The sequence below is a fragment of the Nanorana parkeri genome, unplaced genomic scaffold (genome assembly GCF_000935625.1).
Source record: "Nanorana parkeri isolate BGI_ZX_2015 unplaced genomic scaffold, ASM93562v1 scaffold218, whole genome shotgun sequence".
Taxonomy (NCBI): domain Eukaryota; kingdom Metazoa; phylum Chordata; class Amphibia; order Anura; family Dicroglossidae; genus Nanorana; species Nanorana parkeri.
Genome location: NW_017306486.1, coordinates 1,694,613 through 1,712,029, shown reverse-complemented (window position 1 = coordinate 1,712,029; position 17,417 = coordinate 1,694,613). Strand labels below are relative to the sequence as shown.

The 17,417-nt window shown below is 39.5% G+C and overlaps 1 protein-coding gene across 1 annotated transcript in view; it reads right to left on the bottom strand.

Moving 5' to 3' along the window:
* Window positions 1-17,417, bottom strand: part of SH2D4B (SH2 domain containing 4B) — a gene marked incomplete at its 3' end in the record, with an annotated part of 61,616 nt that overhangs the window by 9,943 nt on the left and 34,256 nt on the right. The window contains exon 4 of the mRNA XM_018555923.1: window positions 4,197-4,344. Within this exon, the coding sequence (XP_018411425.1) occupies window positions 4,197-4,344 (148 nt within the window). The remainder of the gene's footprint in view (window positions 1-4,196; window positions 4,345-17,417) is intronic.

The window sequence follows — 17,417 nt, the reverse complement described above, 5'->3', positions numbered from 1 at the left end:
ATGATATTTTCATTAAATATAGCAGTAAACACAGAATTTATGTATTAATACGATGCTATACGATGAAGCCTACAGCTATGTTTTTTCAGAACAGCCTTGCGGATAAACTAGTAGCACGGGATTTAATGTGTCACTCTTGAGCTAATTAGTGTATTTGTTGGAACATCTATTAAAATTGTGTCTATTTTTTGCATTTTTATTTTTCAAAAAAATATATAGTGTATTTCTGATGAGCATATATTTTAAAATGTTTTTGCAATGTTATCCATAGAACATTTTTTTTATAAGTTTAAAATGTTTACGTGCTTGCATAAATATCTTTTATTCCAAATAAAGAAATTTGGATATTACCACTATACATAAAGGAACTCACTGCTGTTCGACATCTATAAAAATAGACCGAACAGCTGTGAGTAACTTGCCGGAGGTTCGGCTTAGTCGATATAGTGAATAGCCGAACAGCATTCGGGTCACTTGGCTTCAGGTCGGTCGTTCACTCGGCTGCCTGCAGAAGCTTAGTGAATAGACCCCTAAGTGCCCTCCCTTTTCACTAAACACTAAGCACCCTCCCTTTTCACTAACACTAACCGCACTCCCTATTCACTAACACTAACTGCCCCTCATCTATCCACTAGCACATTTAAGCCTGTACAGGCTCATAGGTGAGCTAGGTGGGCTGTGGGCTCTGTGCAGGCTGTGTGCGGGCTCTCCCTCCCCACCCCTATATTTGGGCTGCTAAAACACTTACCTTACAACTCATGCGACTTTGCTCCCCTCCCTGATCGCTCTTTGGTAAAGCCTGCTTCAGACCAAGCTCCACCTCCTGAAAACCCCCCTTCCTGCATGTACAGGAATGTACCAAGTTACAAGCGAATGGTGGCCGTGACCGTACCATGTGCTGTATTGCACTTATTACTAGGGATGGTCCGCCTGTTCGAATCGAATATCGGCTGATCGTGCGTTCGCCGAACTTTATGGGATGTTTGCAGTCTGTTCGTCCGCGCAAAGTACCATAAATTAGGCAAAGCGCCCTCCGAAGCTCTAATTGGTTAAAGTCTTGCAGCTGACCACAGGTTAGGTGCAAGACTTTGCCCAATCAGGGCTCAGTACTCATTTGGAGCCATGATTGAGCAAAGTTATGATGACTCTGCCCAATCATGTCTCGTCTATCAGATGATGGCAAACTACACAATTGGGCGGAGCTAGCTTCTAACTCCGCCCAATTTTTTGTTTTGCCATTTACAACAACTGGGCGGAGCCAGCCATGACATTACGACTCGATCCGCACAGCTGTTGTAATTTACGGGGACAGCGGTTGGCTTTGGCCAACCTTTCTCCTCACTTTGGCTGTCACTACGGCTCAGCCGAGCCGAAGCATATGCGTTTGGCTCGGCTGCTGTAAGGGCTATTATGAATACCCTGTACAGCAGCCCTTCTGTTCGGCTATATCCTTAAGCAGGTAAGTGAATAACCCTCTAAAATTAATGAGCAGTGAAGTCTTTTACAGCATCATCTATGGGAAATTTTGGGTACAATAGTTTTTTGCCATTTAAATGTTTAACATGTTTGGTGTTTACCCAATACAACCCCATCTTTTATTTTTTTTGCAAAATTGGGTATTATACTGTGTTTGTGTGCACTAAAATTCTTGTCCTAAAACTATCAATTTCATAGACAAATATTGTCTGACATAAACAAATTTAACTAGCACTTTTTTTTATTCTACAGGGCCTTTGCTGATAGAAAATATATAATTGTTTGCGGTTTAAGCAGTTTTCGAGGCAATTTTTTTTACATGTGTGGTTAAAGAAACTATGCCATAAAAGATGTCTGTGTATTCCTGCTATAGGTTATAATAGTCTGTGTTTACGGTTGTATGTCAGGCCCTTCTGATAAGCAAAGCTTGATAATTCTAAGTAATGTGGGACCTTGCTGCTGCCTCTCCTTCATTCCTCATCACTATGATGGAATTCCTTACTGGTCAATTGTAAAGAGCAAGAGTCAAGAAAGGATGAGATTCCTAATGGAAAAGAAGCTTTGCCTTGCAGGACAGTCTGGGATTCAGCCATAAAAAAGTTTTAGAGACTGCCGGAGTTATATGTGCCTCTAAGTGTTTTAATGATAAATTATCTTTAAAATCTATGAGGGCATAATGGAGGATATAGATGGCAGAAGAGCTTGTAATCTGTGAGGGTGTAAAGGAGGTGAATAGAAAGTAGGAGAGCTTACAATCCAATAGGGAGAGATAAGGAAACTGGAAGACTATACAGTCTATTATAATATAAGGTAAGGGTACAGAAGATGTAAGAACTTGATTTTCTTATGCGAGAGTTCTGCAGACTTTAGAAGAGCTTACAGTCAGTTAGGGAGGGATTCAGAAGGTGGAAGAGCGTAGTGCCTTTAAAGCATAAGGTAAGCTGCATAAGGTGGAGGGGATTATTACCTATTAGGATATACAGTAAGTAAGAGATATAGTATTCTAGTTTGACATAATGAGCAGATTCAGAAGGTAACAGAGCTTACAATCTAGTAGGATAATATGGATTAATACAGTTAAACTAGGTGCTGGCAGTGTATGTGGGTGGGGAATGTAATAGTTTTAACAGGCCTAATGGGTCTGTTAAGGTCATATGCAACTGAGCATTGTCTAGGGAAAATTCTATTGGGGAATAAGTAGAGCATATTATATTGAGTTGGTATATAAGGCAGAAATAAAAAAGATGGAGAAGCCAGCACACGCAGTAAGTGGTTTGTGAGGTTGAATGTAACTATCCTGCTCTAAAGACACAACAATCAGTGAGAGAAATTATCCAAATTGAGGGGAAATCCACTCTGACAATGTTTTGTTAAACTGAACAGCTTTAGAAACATCTTAAAGTGAAGAGGAAGTGTTACATCTGCAGTGCCGCATTCTAAAGGACCTTTCCAAAGCACCAAGAAAAAACTTTTGCTCGTACTTGTTACCCTGTGCTCATTAACATTTTACATGTGCCACCAGCTCATACCATGAGCTTTGGCAATAGCATATTATAGCGTTCAACTATCTACCATTTATCAAAAGCTTGGTGGATATATAAACAAATGATTCTTTAACTGTATTCTATCTTTTTGATTGTTTAAAAAAAACAAAAAACCTAGTGATGCCACCATGAAGGCCTTTGCTTAGGAGCTTCCTGTTCTGTGGTGTCACCTGTGTCCCAAATGTGCTTGTGTGTTGTCATCTTGTTACATAGACCCCTGGTTGAGACTACAAGTGGCCGTACGGACATGGTCCTCTGATGTCATTATCAGGTAATCATTCAAGAGCAGTAATATGTAGCCAATGCTAGAGCGGGTGCATGATGACAGGATGTGGCTAAAAAAGGTTCAAGGACATCAACAGAGCTAAGATGCAAAAAAAACAAAGTAAAACTACAGTCTATGTTTTGAGGAACAAAGTGGCAATTGTTTATAATATACTACTTTAGCAAACAACATTTTTGTTCTTTGCTCTGATTTAAATTGTATTTCATATTAAAACATGTTTCATAGTTCTGGATAGAAATGGAAAGGATTACAAGTCCTGACAGGTTTATTGGTACCCAAGACTCCTTTAGAGAGATTTACCTGCACTTATTTACTGCTGATAATGGTTTTACCAGACAGGAAGTGAGGGAAAATCTGGCACAGACAGGAATAAAAATATGACAGCCTTAACCTATTCACCTAAGAAAAGCATTTAATTTCTGTCTGCATTGCTGTTGGAGAGTTCTCCTTACTTCTACTGTCTTAAAAAGGGCTGTTAGCAGGACAGGAGGCAAGGGCAAATTTCTTTATTGGAGTCCCGGATAGCAATAAAAACCTGACAAGGGCTCTAAACCTGACTGACTCTATCCAAAATTTAGAAAAAACGTTTTGGATGAACATACACTTTAATTTCTAGCAATAAGTTGTGTGCGGCCTTCAGCTCAGATTTTGCTGCAGCTCATAATCTATCAAAATTAACATCAAGCACACATAGCATATGGATATGTAAGCTCACTGATTATTTCTGTCCTGACTCCAGTTTTCTTATTATATAGTATTGTAACTCTATCTTGTTTTAGATGCATAACAGAGATCGATTTTATTGGACCTTCATATTTAATATAAAGTGTCATCTTCTAGGCAGGAAGCAATGACCCATAGGTGCAGATCCTCGTTTCATGTCCACTTACATTGCTCTTGCCACTCCTCTTCTTCATTCTCATTGCGTTGATTTTGCTGCTGAGCTCTCTTTAGACTCAGATATAGTTCTTTTGCTCGTAGCTCTTCCCGTTGGCGAATCTGTTCCTCACCTTTCCTCCTCTCCTCCTCTTCTCTTTTCTAGAATGGTTACAATGAATTACATTAATGCATAAAAATATCATCCTTGTTTAGCAACAGTAAATTTACATCTTCATACAATAACTGTTATTATAGGATGCCACTGATGATTTTAGATAACTTAATACTCATAAAAACATTAAGTCAAAGGTAAGCAGTATTATATTGGCATAAACAGTATAGATGTACATATTTATTGCAAATGTTTTCATCTTTAGAAAATGTTTTTAGTTTGCGGACATGTTGCTTACAGGAACTAGGGATGAGTGAAGCGCTGAACCCAAACATATATAATATATATTATACCATATATATTATATATGTATTAATATTCGTTTTGTAAGAGCACCACCATCTTGCTGTGCCCATACATGCGTATGACGTCACCCGATGCCAGCATTAGGTGACGTCATGCATCTTACCTCCAAGAACGCGCAGAATGCTCCCATTGCCAATATGGCCATTGCACTTTTTTTTTTACTTGTGCACTATTGGATTCCGAGGTTTGAATCCAAAACATAATTATTTGTTTCGTTGAAGGAAACGAATGAAACGTTTTTTCACTTTTTATTCGTTTCGTCCAAATGGAATTTTTATGTTGTGCACATGTCTACTCCACAATGTAAAGTTAGGAACCATCCTCAATGTACATTTAGGTCATTTTGCCAGCAATATAACATCTTGCAGCTGATATAGAAATACATTATCCTAAAGATGGGATATTGGGGTTGAGGTGGTAAGTCAATGTATAGTTGGTTTAAACAACTTAAGCCAGCCACAAGTTTTTAAATTTGCCTAAAATGGGATACCATTGAATTCGCATTTGCTTTGCGAATTTCTGCAGACCTTTTTAAGATTATAGTCCTCTATAGAGAAAACCATGGGCCTATGACATAATCTCCTATCCAGGCCATGTCATCTGCCCTCAGTAAGGCAAAAATCTTGATACTAGATACACTACTAAACTCAGTGATAATGTTTTGTTACTGCGTGTTAACTTAAGCACTAAACATTTAGACGGTGACATGCTTGGAGCAAATTTTGTGCCCACCTTATTGTTGCTGATATGCCTTACCTACTGGCCCAGACCTGCATTGATGAAAGATCGAGCTCAAACAGAAATATAAATTCCTCTCATGGTGTATTATTTCCTCCAAAACTTTATTAAAAGGTTAAAAGCATTAACAGATAAAATCCATGTATGGTCATAAATTCATCTAATAGTACAAACAGCAGCGTTCTGGTTTCAGGAAGCATCTGTCTGCCCGACTCCTCCAAAACATTTCATCATAGGACTTCTTCCAAGAGGTAGCGAGCATACAGACACTTCCTGTCTCTCTCCATTTAATTTCATGGTATAACACTGTGTATACTGGTTGCGGTAACCTTTGCACTGTATAGCAGTAATATGTCAGTGCTGTGTGCTCAGTTCTGTTAACAATCAGGTGCTTTGTAAAGTATCAATAGCATTGCTTTAATCGTGTTTGGAAAATGTGGGGGTGCTAGATCAGGTCACACCAGCCATCTTTCCCAGTGTTTCATACATTTTTATGGACAGCACCTATGTTGATATGTAAGTTTTTCCCTTTCTGTTAATAAAATCTACAGATTGTTTCCATAAAAAAAAAAAATGGGTTGGGTAAGTGATATCCATTATAAGCTACTGTATATGTTTATATATATTGTGTATGTGCACAGTATAGTCTTCCTCAACTACAAGTCCCAGGATATATACTCAAGGGTCATGAGCTAGGTCTGTAGGAAACACACTGTTGATAGTGTTAAGTACATCCCTTCAATACATAAACAGTTTTGGACATTTCCTCGTCATATGTAATTGGGTTTTACTTTGCATCTAGCACACATCACGGTTGCTCTACATGTCCATTGATGCAGCTTTAGGTAGGTTCTGTGTAGAATAAAGATTTGGGTACGTTTTTGTGTAGGGGAGATGGATACTTTAGTTACAATAGGTAGAATATCAGACCATTCTGCATTCAACTATTGTTCCACATTGGTCTCCCAGCCCCTCCTGCATGGTAAACAAACTGCACTTGATAATGCAAGGTTTTTATATATTGTAGAGATAAAGTTCTACTTGTTCTCCATGCTGGCTACATGTGTGAGTAGAGGGGTGTCAGTATAGGGTTAGATTACACTAGTACTGAAAAAAACTCTGTTTTGATATTGCATATTTCTCTTCTAGGGACTGAAATGTTTTAAGAACTCAATTCTACATAGATTATCAGTGTTTCTTTACTAAGAACTGACCCAAGCAACCAATTACATTTAACTTTAACGTTCCAACTGTCAGTTTCCAGTGCAGGTTTGTTTGTGACTGTTGGCTATAGGACAATGCAGTAAGTTCTTTTTTTTATGACACATTGATGTATAAGCCAGGATGTTATGAAGACTTTTCCTATCTTTTGCATACATTAGGGGATTTTAATTTTGTTCTGTGTGTATTATCCTCCCACCATCTACAGATTTAACATATTCAAGACTATTGAAAATGAACTGATGTTTTAGCTTGCCTGCATTTTATGGTAACGTTTTAAAATAATGGAAGGTGCATTACTGAATAGGTAAATTATAACAGGATTCCTGGAAAAGTGCTACTTTAGCAGCACATTAGTTCAACATGATTAACATGGTTATAATGAACACTAAATGAGATTCTAATGATGTGAAGGAGTAAGGAGTCACTGAGAAAGAAAAGGAGAGGGCGGGCAGGCAGTTTTATGAGAATAGTTCATGTGAGCAATAGAATGTGAACTGCATTGTTGAAAAAATAATAATCCAGATATAATGCGGCCTGCAGTACTACACTATTCACTGTCTGATCTTTTCACTAAAGTCTAAAGCCTTATATAACAAAGGGCTGCTCTGCTAGGTCACAGGGTTAACATTTGCTCCATTGGAGGAATGAAATATATTATATACTCTAGTCAAATAATGACATTTTTTGGGCAATGCTTCTTTTATACTGGACAATGTAATAGAGGGGTGATTTGGTGTCAAACAGTTTATAGCAGTGATGTCTATATCCGTCCTTAGATTTTGGGAAGAGATAAAAAGAGTATTAAAAGGTATCTAAGGTAAAACATTAGACTCTTTAGAAATGTTACTGATTTACTCACTGTGCTTCTACCTGTTAACATGTAAAGAACATGACCTGTTAGAGTTACTCATGAAAAAGCTTTGGAAGACTGCAATTTGCTTAAAGTGATTCTGATGTTTGAAAAATCTTCAGTATCCAGGAACGTTGGATTGCTGGTCCCCCGCAGTGTGCTTTGGTTCCTTCCTTTGACCCCCAATTGCATCACACGGTGCTTAGCAGGAGAACAGGCATCCGATAAACTCGAGTGTGCCTAATTGCTAGAGATGTTTCAGCCAGCAGGGCTCTTGAAGACAGCAGATATCAGTGATGGGAGTGGTAAATATTAACTCTTTCTGAAGCGTTATTATTTACCAAGCCATATATTTGTACATTTATAGCCTAGTAAAAAAAATTGGGGGGCATGCAGCACCAGTCATGTAATTTACCTTTAAAAAATTGCATCCCATGTAAATCTGGCTGCTGATTACTTTACAAATCCTCCCTCCAGTGAAGCCAGATCCTTGCTTGCATCGCGCTATACTTCTAGCACTGGGGGGGGGTTAAGATCAGCGGCTAAGACTGTGAAGGACTCCCATCATTTTCCTCTCTCCTCGCTCATTCACAAAACTTCCATTATTTTGCAAGGCATTCTGTGAATGGACAAGGGGAGGGGGGGATTATTTCCCCTCATCTATTTACAGAAGGCCTTGCAAAACAATACAAGGAGTTTTGTGACTAGGTGAGGGGAGACAGAAACCATGGGGGCAGAGGTGAACAATGGGAGTGCTTTACAGTAGTAGCCACTACTCTCAACCCCCGCAGCCCTGAAAGCAGCATCCAGTTCCACTGAACGGAGGATTTTTAAAGTAACCAGCAACTAGCTAAACATGGGGTACACTTCATGAAGGGTAAATTATATGATTGGCACTGTGTGCCCCCCAAAATTTTACTAAACTTCAACCTTAAAAAAGTGTGACTTTAAGCAGTCTAAGTCCTAGGCTCTTAAATTTAGGTGCACATTCAGCCCTGTTGGGCAATCTCAACCCAAGGACACAAACTCTGGCTTCAGCTCTGTTGGGCAATGTTGCAGTGGACCTTCATACGCAGCCCAGCTCACCCTCACACCTGCTGCTACTGTGGACATTCACACCAGGAACCGAGGCTACCATCCCACTTAAAGGAACGGTGGTATTCCCTGGACTCTTCCTCTCTATCTCAGTGGATCCACACACTACAAAAATGCAAGTATCATGCACTGTGGCCAGTGATGAGAGAGTGACTTTATGCTCGCTGAAGATTCTGGGTTGATGACACAGAGTTAGAGGCTATGTTGTGAATACTACTGTCAGTAAAATTTGAATACAGTGATTTAAACTGAAATAGTTTATTTTGTGATTATATGAACTTTAAGTTGGACGCTATCAGCAGTTGAGTTCCATACAGGTGGTTGCCACCCGTTACTACAAATCTTACATATCTTACACTGGGTCTATCCAGAATGGCAGATATGTGTGTCCTAGATTCAGGCTGTATACTGTCTTTTTCTTCTAGGGAAGGGGTAGGCAAACTCTGACCTTCCAGCTGTGGTGAAACTACATATCCCATTAAGCATCTGTTTCTGAAAGTCATGCCTGTGGCTGTGAGAATCTTGCAATGCCTCATGGGATTTATAATTTCACAACAGCTGGAGGGCCAGAGTTTGCCCACCCCTGCTCTAGGGGTAAGTGCTGAGAGTGCTGGAGTGGTAGAGGTAACAAGCCCAGCTGAAGTAAGCTGGCTCTTTAGGGCCTCTAAGAACTCCCAGCCTGCTTACAGAGTTGCCCTGCCTTGGAACCAGTTTGTGTGCCTGAGGGCAGGTTCACACCACAAAGAGTGCATTCCAGAGCGTTTGGCCTATGGAATGCACTGGAAAGCAACCCGGCTAGCTGCATTACCTGCATGCAGCATTTTTGCAGATCACACTGGAACGGAACGCAGGCACTAATGTGCCACGCGTTCGGGTGCTGGCGATTGCCCTGCGGGCGGGGGCATGGCTGCCATTGACTTCAATGCACCACCATGCCCCCTCCCACCCCTGAACACAGGGAGCCAGCCTGGGTTGCATTCCAGTGCGTTCCAGAGGCCGAACGCTCTGGAACGCACTCTTTGTGGAATGAACTGGCCCTGAATTGACTGGGGAGCTTGAAACCTGCCTGTGTGGTGAAAAATCCAGCTCATGTGCAGTGAGAAAAAGTCTGTGTGGCAGTTTGTCAGTAGGAAGTTAGGGGCTTGGGGCTGCTAGTCAGGAAAGCGGTGTTTAGTAGGTGGCCTAGTGGCAAGGATTTATTTGTATGTTTTCTTTTGTTTTGCTGACGTTTTTAAGATTGTAAATAGTGTAAATAAACTGCACATATGTTTTCACCTAAAAGCATTGCTTGTTGTGCCTGTTTGCTGTGTGGGGAACTCATCCAGACAGTCACACACCCCCACTGCCAAGCTAACACCCTCAAAGATCCAAAGAAAAGGCTTAACCACTTGCAGGCCGCAATACGTCTATATATGGCGGCCCACAGAAGTGGTTAAAACAAGAACACGGCTGCTGCAGAAGCCGTGTTCTTGGTGTTATTTTAAACTGCCAGCGATGGCTGGTAATGTACAAGTGATCCATCGTCTATACAGCTGCCCAATCGTTTGTACCGAGTGCCAATGCCCCCCCACGCCAAGGCCGCCGTCGGCTTCCCTGGGCTCCGCTGTCACCTGGGACTGGCTTGGTGGGTCTCCCTGCTATGATCGGAGAGAGGTCCAGCTGCTGATCTCTGATCCGATCACTGGACCCAGAAGTGATGTGTATTGCATCACTTCCTGTGTCACTATTGTGTCACTATTTGCATGTCACTATGGGTACACATCATCCTGCCATGGATCCTCTCCACTCTGACATGTTTCACCCAATAATGGGCTTAGTAATAGAGATAGGTTAGATAGATAGTTGCAGATTAAAAAGCTTACTACAATATTAAACTATTAAAGAGGAAAGTTTAATATTGTGTGCACCCACTATTCTCTCTAGTGCTGCTGTGAAGGAGGGGGTGACATTGGGCTATGGAAGGTATGATTCCTCCTGTGCACCACACTCAGGAAGATAAACTATTGTCGGCACACCAAATATATGGAAAACTGTTTTTCTTGGATTCGCCAAATCTGAAGTGTTTGAAATGAAAGATGTGACTAGTACACCTATTGTAGAAAAAACAAATCTCAAATCTGCGGCAAATAAAACATTATTCAGAAAATCCATTTGCCACTTTTTGGCACAATAGAGGTGCACAGTAGTGTGCCAAGAGGATGATGGAGCAAGACAGTTACACATTCTACTATGCTCCAAATAAACTATATCATATTTTATTTGACATGTAATACAGCATAATAAGATGTCATTTGCAACAATTCGCATTCTTCGACAAGCACTACTTTTAGTTTATCTTCTCCACTCTGAGAAGTGCAGAAATAAGTATCTTTGCCACAAAAAAAGCTCCCCACCTGCCTGTCAACATTTTTTTTCTGTGCACTGACCTGTGTATAGATGTGAGAACGATGGGGAACATTCCAATGCTGAAGCATAGGTGGACTTAATTTTGTAAACCTATAGACTTTGATTTACACATTAACCATCTGTGGGGAACTGTGTCAAATGCTTTTGCAAAGTCCAAGTACACTACATCCACAGCCCTTCCTCTTTCTAGGTTTTTGTTAGTTCCTCATAAAAAGAAAGTAGATTATATGGGAACTTAGGTATTTTATAAATCCATGATATCACTTAAAGTATTGTTTTCTAGCAAAAACCCATCTATGTGGTCCTTTTATTCTCTTCTCAATTATATTTCTAACTATGGAAGTTAAGCTTACAAGCCTGTATTTACTCGGTAAAAACATTGATCTCTTATTAAATATAGGCACCACCTTGGCCTTGGGTTAATCCATCTGTACCTAGTTAGTCATTAAAGAGCCTCTAAAAATGAGAAACGATAGCTTTGAATTAACGGAGCTCAATTGTTCGAGGACACGTGGGTGCAAGTCAACTAGTCCAGGTGCTTTGTTTACCATAAATGTGTCTGTTTCTGGACATATCAATTTTGATTCATTGTAGTTCATTAGAGGCTGTGGCACTACCATCCCCATTACAAACCTGAGTTCCACCATGTTCCTTTGTATACACAGAGGTGAAGAAGGTATTGTACACGGAAGCTGGTGGTGATGCGATGAAAACTGAGCGTACCCCCAGGCCTGTCGGACTGGAAGGGTCTTGTCAACTCATATTTACGCCTTTACAATGCAACTTATCTGTGGAGAGGTTGCCCTAATAAGTTCCGAAAGGTCTGGGGCTGTTGGTGGAGTCTGCTCACACAATGACCTGAGAGGTTCGCTCTTTTTGTCCAGATAGCACCACCAGGACGGGACAGGACCTTAGGTGGCTCTCTATGGACCTCCGGGTTGCATGTATAGACCTCGATGTAGTCTGACCACTATATTGAATGAATAACAATAGCTGCACTAGGAGTATAATTGTGTTCCAAACAATAGACCAGCTGCAACAATAATAATCGTGTATAAGAGTGCTAATTTTTGTTGTGCTCAGTCAAAGTGTATATAAATAAACTTGAAGAGTGAAATTCACCTCATGCTAGTGAGCATGATTAAAATCAACAAATGATAAATTAAAGTGAAAAATCTGTGCAACGAGCTATAAACTTGGATCTGTGTCCCAACATAAAAATCTCTGTAGATGCACGTGTATAAATGAAAATGTGCGAATCCACAATTCCACTATCATTAGTGCATAGTGCTTCAAATCTTATACTCGTGTTGAACATATATGTGGCATGGCAAGTATCAAGTACACAAGCAAAGTGGCTTAACTACAATAACATAATAGCAATATCTCTAGTGCTACAACATATCTGTCCATACACCCACCTGGTGTTTCTTAGAAAGAAAAGAAGATGGATTTACTTTCCTTTCATTAAAGGCATCCATTTGTCCAAAAATTCATATTCAATATGTCCTCATAATGCGCAACGGTCATATCCCAAACACGATCTCTTTATTGTAATGATCGGGCGTCTCTTCAATCCCAATCTCAATCTCTTCAATGTGATTAGTACACAGCCCCTGTCCTTCTCTATGGGGCTACGTGGCCGTACGCCCCCCTACGCTCACCTCAATTGCAGGTCCCTAGGGGTGCGGGTGATCGTATTCATAGGCCGCCGGAAGGGATCCTGTATGCGTCCTGGCCACAAAACCCGCACCCCTACGGACCTGCAATTGAGGTGAGCGTAGGGGGGCTGCGTACTAATCACACGCTGCATGTGTCCATCCAGGAAGCTGTTTGGTACGGCCCCGCACGGAGCTGTACATGCCGGCCGATTCGTGTGTGAATGGGGCCATACAGAGCCTTGACCACAGTGGGTTGAATTACTGACTGAGAAGCTGCATTTCAATAACCTGTGTTGAAAGGTGTGTAGTGCTTTGAGTGCAGAGTACTTACATTTTATTGGGGGGGGGGGTTTCAAAGGATGCAGTGAGGTACTGGGACAATAAAGACAGCTCTTGAACAGATTGTCTTCAACAACTATCTAATGAAGTCTAATTAACACAAAGCTAAAAGTTATATTTAAATTATAAATACAAATTAAGCATAAGATAATGTATAAAATAAATTAGAAACTATAAGTAAAAATTAAAGTGTATTTTTTCACACAACAACTTGAAATATTGTAGAATCTCACTCCACAGTATATAAGCACTTTTACAAGGCCATAATTTTATTAAATCAAAATTATAGTGCATTATTTAACAGACTCAATTCACACTGTGTAAACAGCTTTAGTAGGCCATAGTTTAAGAGGGAGACACCAGGCAGGTTTAATTCAAGAATTCAATATAAGAATGTTTGTTTTATTTCAAAGAAAAAAGCTAGAAAGATTTTACTCACTCCATGCACAATAATAAAACACTTTTAGTAGGCTGCATTTTGAACAGGACAGATTCAGCCATCTTTCAATCAAAAAGTCAACATTACAGTGTCTTTATTTCCTTGAAAAAGATCCTCCAAAATATGGTAGTGACTGTGTGCACAGTATTTAGTTACTTTACTAGGCCCAACATTAAACAGGAGAGAAATGTCCACCTTTTTATTTACAGTTCCAACATTACAGTGTTTTTATTTAGCTGAAAAAGCCCAAATATTGTGTGCACAGTATGTAAGCACCTACACTAGGCCACATTTTGAGCAGGTCAAAATCCAGACCACTTTCAATCAAGAAATCAACATTAGAGAGGTTGTTTTGCTGGAAAAAACCCTAAAACATTGTAGTGACTATGTGCACAGTATTTAATTCCTTTTCCTAGGCCCCATTTTGCACACAGACCTACACCATCCAGCTTGTAATTAAAAAATCAACATCACATTGTATTTAGTTTCCTGAAAAAATCCACAAAATATTGTAGTCACCATGTGCACAGTATTTAATCCTTTTTCCTAAACCCCATTTTGTACAGAACCAATACCACCCAGCTTTTGATCAAAAAATAAATTGCAGTACATTTATTTTGCTAAAAAAATATGTGCCCAGTATTTAAACACTTTCACAGGACTGCCTACTGGACAGGACAGACACCAGCCATTTTTTTTTTTTCAAAATCTCTACATTATAGTGTGTTTATTTAATTGAAAAAAGCAGAAAATTATTGTAGTGGCTACATATACTACTAAACGCTACCCCCACCCCCAAATGTTTGTTTAAACCTAACTGAAAGTAAAATAATATAGTATGAAAACATAAAAATGGGGGGCAGCTAAACAGCAAGTGGAAGCTGGCACATACAAAAATATATCGCTTGTTGCCAATGCTCTATATATAAGACTTCAACAACACTGCATAGGATGGCAGAAACTAGCTCTCCCTGCAAACACTGAATGATCTATTCCTTTCTACTTCATTATCCCCTAACACACACTAACTATAAATATAGGAATTGCAGCTGCACTGTATAGGATGGCAGAAACTAGCTCTCGTGGAAACACACATTATCTGCCCCTTATCTGCTACAGGAGTGTCCAGCACACTGTCAGTGTGTCTGTGACTCAATCTAAATAAAGGACATTTTCAGAAATCAGCAGCAGCAACTAGCTCTCCCTGCAAACACTATGTGGTCTTTCCCTAAGTACTCCATGCCTCCATCACACTGAACAAAGGCTGCTGTGAACCCTGATGATTATAGGGATTGGGCTGCCACATAAGAAAGCCCCCATCATTTGCCCTTCTTACCCATCTGATCACAGTTCAGAGGCCAGGAAGTTCATTGTTAGTATAAACCCAAATGGCTGCATTAGTTAACTATTTTCTTGAACCACATATGACTTTGGCTCTGTTTAAATTCATATTCACCAATCCTGAAGCTCATCCCCAGTGAGGACCAACCCACAGGCAATTACCAATAAAAGACTATGCCCCAGACAGTCAACATCCTAGTGAAGAACTACCTGACTACTTGAATCTGATGTTGGTACAGTATATTTAATTAATAAAAATACAGATAATACAGGAATATTTTATTGGTGCAAGAATACAACATATTGCATATTTCCGAGGCAGCAATAGCAGGTTGAAAGGAAAAATGTGAGCAACATGGTTGGTCAGTACTCATTTAAGTAGAAAACAAATATTTGGACGCAAGTAGGAAATCATGCCTTATCTCCTATTTCTGTACCTATCACTTCCATTCCTGAGGGTAAGTGAACTTTCAGACAGAAGTTATCAGTCTTGGGGAAATATCCCAATTGAAGTCTGAACACTCACTGTACAGGCATGGCCAGTACTAAGGAAGTTACAGCAAGTTAACATCACAACTTGTGATCACAAAATGTTCAACAAAGTGAGCAGATATGTGGGGTGGTGGGTTGTCTTGGTAGTTAAGATCAGGAGCACTAGAAAGGGTAGGTTTACTTTGTCTGAAAAGAGAAAGACTGAACAATAGCTGATAATCCTCTGTGGCTGGGGATCATCCTATGAGAAATGAGCACGGTTAGAACAAATACTCTATGCATTAAAACCCAACTGTATCCAAATTATTTATTTGATTTTTTTTTTCTTGAAAATGTTTTCTCATTGCTGCCTGTGTTCCTATTGAGGGGATTACTTGTTGCTTTCTTTTTTGTCTGACACCTGTCATATTGACAGGAAGTGGAGAAATGTTCCCTCACTTTCTTTTCTTTTTGATACCTGTCAAATAGTCAGGACAGAGAAATCTCCCAAATTGGCAAAATGATACCAATCACACAGTTTGCAACCCTTCCACGCACTTCCAAAACTAAACAAATAATAGGCTGTAGCTGGGTTCTCAATCAGTGTTTCTCTAAACATAGAACATCTTGTGGTCTGTGTCATCACTTCAGCTGGTACACAACAGCAGATCAGAATTTGTAATGGCAGAGTAAATACAATGTAAATTAAAAAGTAAAAAGTAAAAAAAACAGGTATTAGATGCACAATTTGCAGAAATATGAAAAATGAGAGCTGTGGTTTAAAATTGCTTTATTTTAGTGAGGGTTAGCTTCTGTGCAAAATTGGCCACCTGCATCCTTTGTTACCTACCATATTGTGTACTTAATTTTTGATATAATATTCTTCTGTGGCCTTCCTTTTTGTTTTCCTTTTTTTAACTGAAAGCCTTCCATAAGGATGCCTACTGGTAAATGCACCAAGCTGAAATCAAATTGATCCACAATGTGATGCCTATAAAACTGTGCTTTGGACTGGAACATAAACAACCCTTTTTATAAGACAATGACATGAGAAAATGTGTTTCTCAAGGCTTCATAAATGCGCAAGTTGGAAAAGTAGTATTGATGTTGGGGTTAATATTGGCATAGAGGAAAATTGACCATGCTTCACTTTGAGAATTGCAAATCTAATTGATCTGCTGCAGCAAGCTTTCAATTCCTGAGCAACTGTACAAGATGGGACGTGCATGAGCTGCTAAAGAAGGGCCTGGCACACTGCAGTTTGGCTCTGAATGAAACAACTCAGCAAAATGCTTAATTATGAATACCATAATGTAAGCAATGAAGTTTCATAAAGGTAGGTGCACCTTTACTTGATCAGATACTTATGATCAGACACAACAATAAATAAATGTCTTGCTGCTTTACAAATTATCATCCCTGTCTATTTTAATCATTTAATATCACTGCTGACATTTTCTATGTTTTTGCTGTACGCTTCATTAGGCTGTTTTTTCCCCTTTACCTCCACTGCTACATGTAAGCTTATTATCATTCATAAAGGAGGTAGTCAAGAGAATCATTCATGTATATGTCTTTGTTTTCAGCTGCTATGTAAACAGATAGCTATATAATTAACTTTTATAGGGAAGATGCAGTTTGAGATTATGTTTACATTTTAGACCTGTATTGCTTCGTATAACTGTTCTCAGCTGTAGTCTTGGTATATGATATGGCACATTTAGTGAAAGCTGCAGTATTTTACAAATAGCAGAAAAGAGGCCTCAATTCATTTGTGCTGAAGGTTTTGTGGTGTCTTTTTACCCGACGTGACCCCATCTTTTATATTTTACCAAAAAATTGGGTAATAATAAATGTTTTATCATTTAATATAGGGGAAACTGTTTTTTTTTTTTAAATTTCGGTAATTTTTCCTTAATATAGTAAAAAAATAAAAACCCCAGTGGTGAATAAATACCACCAAAAGAAAGCTCTATCTGTCCCCAAAAAAGGGTATAAAATTCATTTCAGTACAGCGCTGCATGACGGAATAAATGTCAGTCAAAGTACCGCAGCGCTGAATACTGAAAAATGGCCTGGATGATAAGGGGGTTTAACACCGCGGATGTCAACTGGTTAAAATACATAAAACATTTTTTAATGAACATTTTTTTAAATCTCCCTGCAGTTCAGCACAGTGCAGTGACCTGC